Source organism: Papilio xuthus, unplaced genomic scaffold, assembly GCF_000836235.2.
Source record: "Papilio xuthus unplaced genomic scaffold, Pxut_1.1 DF827570.1, whole genome shotgun sequence".
NCBI classification, from domain to species: domain Eukaryota; kingdom Metazoa; phylum Arthropoda; class Insecta; order Lepidoptera; family Papilionidae; genus Papilio; species Papilio xuthus.
This window is the reverse complement of record NW_013531079.1, coordinates 3,977,938-3,979,529: the sequence shown is the minus strand read 5'-3', so window position 1 is coordinate 3,979,529 and position 1,592 is coordinate 3,977,938. Positions and strand designations below refer to the sequence as shown.

At 34.9% G+C, this 1,592-nt stretch overlaps 1 protein-coding gene across 1 annotated transcript in view; it reads left to right on the top strand.

The window, feature by feature from the left end:
• Positions 1-1,582, top strand: part of LOC106118509 (uncharacterized) — a 6,468-nt gene extending 4,886 nt beyond the window's left edge. The window contains exons 2-3 of the mRNA XM_013313169.1: positions 683-833; positions 1,452-1,582. Of these exons, the coding sequence (XP_013168623.1) occupies positions 683-833; positions 1,452-1,582 (282 nt within the window). The remainder of the gene's footprint in view (positions 1-682; positions 834-1,451) is intronic.
• The last annotated feature ends 10 nt before the right edge of the window (positions 1,583-1,592 follow it).

Genomic DNA, 1,592 nt, shown 5'->3' with positions numbered 1-1,592 from the left:
TGAAATTGCATTTTCAACTATTTCAATATATTTCTTTACAACTAGCTGTCGCCCGCGATTCCGTCCGCGTGGATATATGAAAAAACTTAATTAATGTAGCCTATATGTTCTTTCAGACTATGTTCTATACGTATGCCAAATTTAATCGTGATCCGGTCAGCTGTTCTAGAGATATACACATCTTTAAACACCCATCCATCCATCTAAACAGTCGCATTTATAATATTAGTAAGTTAAATAAAAAGCAGCTCTTCAAGGCATAAATTCGAAAAAAAATAGTATCCTATGTCCGTCTCCTGGCTCTAAGCTACCTCCTCACCAATTTTCAGCCATATCGGTAAAACCGTACTTGAGTTATAAATAGTGTAACTAACACGACTTTCTTTTAAGTCGAAGCTAAGCTCTTGAACTATTAGACCGAAGTTCTCAAATATCCAATTTGGCCGGACATTTCAGTAGAAAGGACCGACGCCCTACATTATTAAGGCCTTCGGCAACTCTCGTTTGCGATATTTAAAAAGCCTAAAAAAACGCCGGACAACCCGGATTTATTTTGGTCGGACATGCATTCAAAAAGTCTATCTATGTCCGGCTTTATCCGGACGCCTGGTAACGCTTATGCAGCGACTTATCTCTAGAGCTAGCTTGTCTTTATTGCATTTTGTTTATAACTTGTCTACAGCCAAACGACCAGTGCAACTTCAACTCCAGCAATGATATAGCAAGTACGGTGTTCCCCTGGATTGCGACAATCTTCTTGAAGAATGGAACCAGTGATCAGTTTGATTATTACTGCGATGGAGTATTGCTGAACGAAAAGACAATACTTACATGTGAGTTGTTTAACAATCTACAGATATACATAAATAAACTCTTAAAATGAGTCTTGTGGGGTTAAACAAAGTGCATTCGCTTCGAAGCGATACTATAACGAACTTCAAAAATGTAAAGAATTGAAAATAACTATCGATAAGTCACGTGATTGTCGCGCGCCAATTTCATTGTCACTTGTATAATCCCCCTGGTCTCTGACAAGAGATCACCAAAGTCGCCTGTCCTGATATAACTAAACAGACATACAAAACTAACCCTTTAATAAAACAGCTATCTACTGTTGAATATATTTTGAAATCGGTTTAAAAGTTGTTGAATAACTGTTGATTTCTGATACTAAAATTTCTTTATAAAACATATCGTCATCTCCGTCATTACCTTTGACGAAAAAGAGATAACGATATATACTATTCCAAAACAATACTTATTTCACATTATTTAAACTAGATGGCGCTATTCTAAATTTTCGTATTGCTTAATTTTTCTAAGACAGAAAGTGATTGATAAATATTAAAACTTCTTGGAGCAATTTAATATAATAAAAAAAGAAATAATACCGTTGATTAAATGATTACAAATGTCTTTATATAATATTTGAAATATTGCAATAATTCCAGCTGCTCAGTGCGTCAATATCAACGGTACAACAATAAATGCCGACCACGTGATCATTATATTAGGAAAAAGATCATTGCTAATGATGGGTGATAAAGAAAAAGTTCTTAAGGTAAGAGGTCATCTTAAGTAAGAGATTTGGC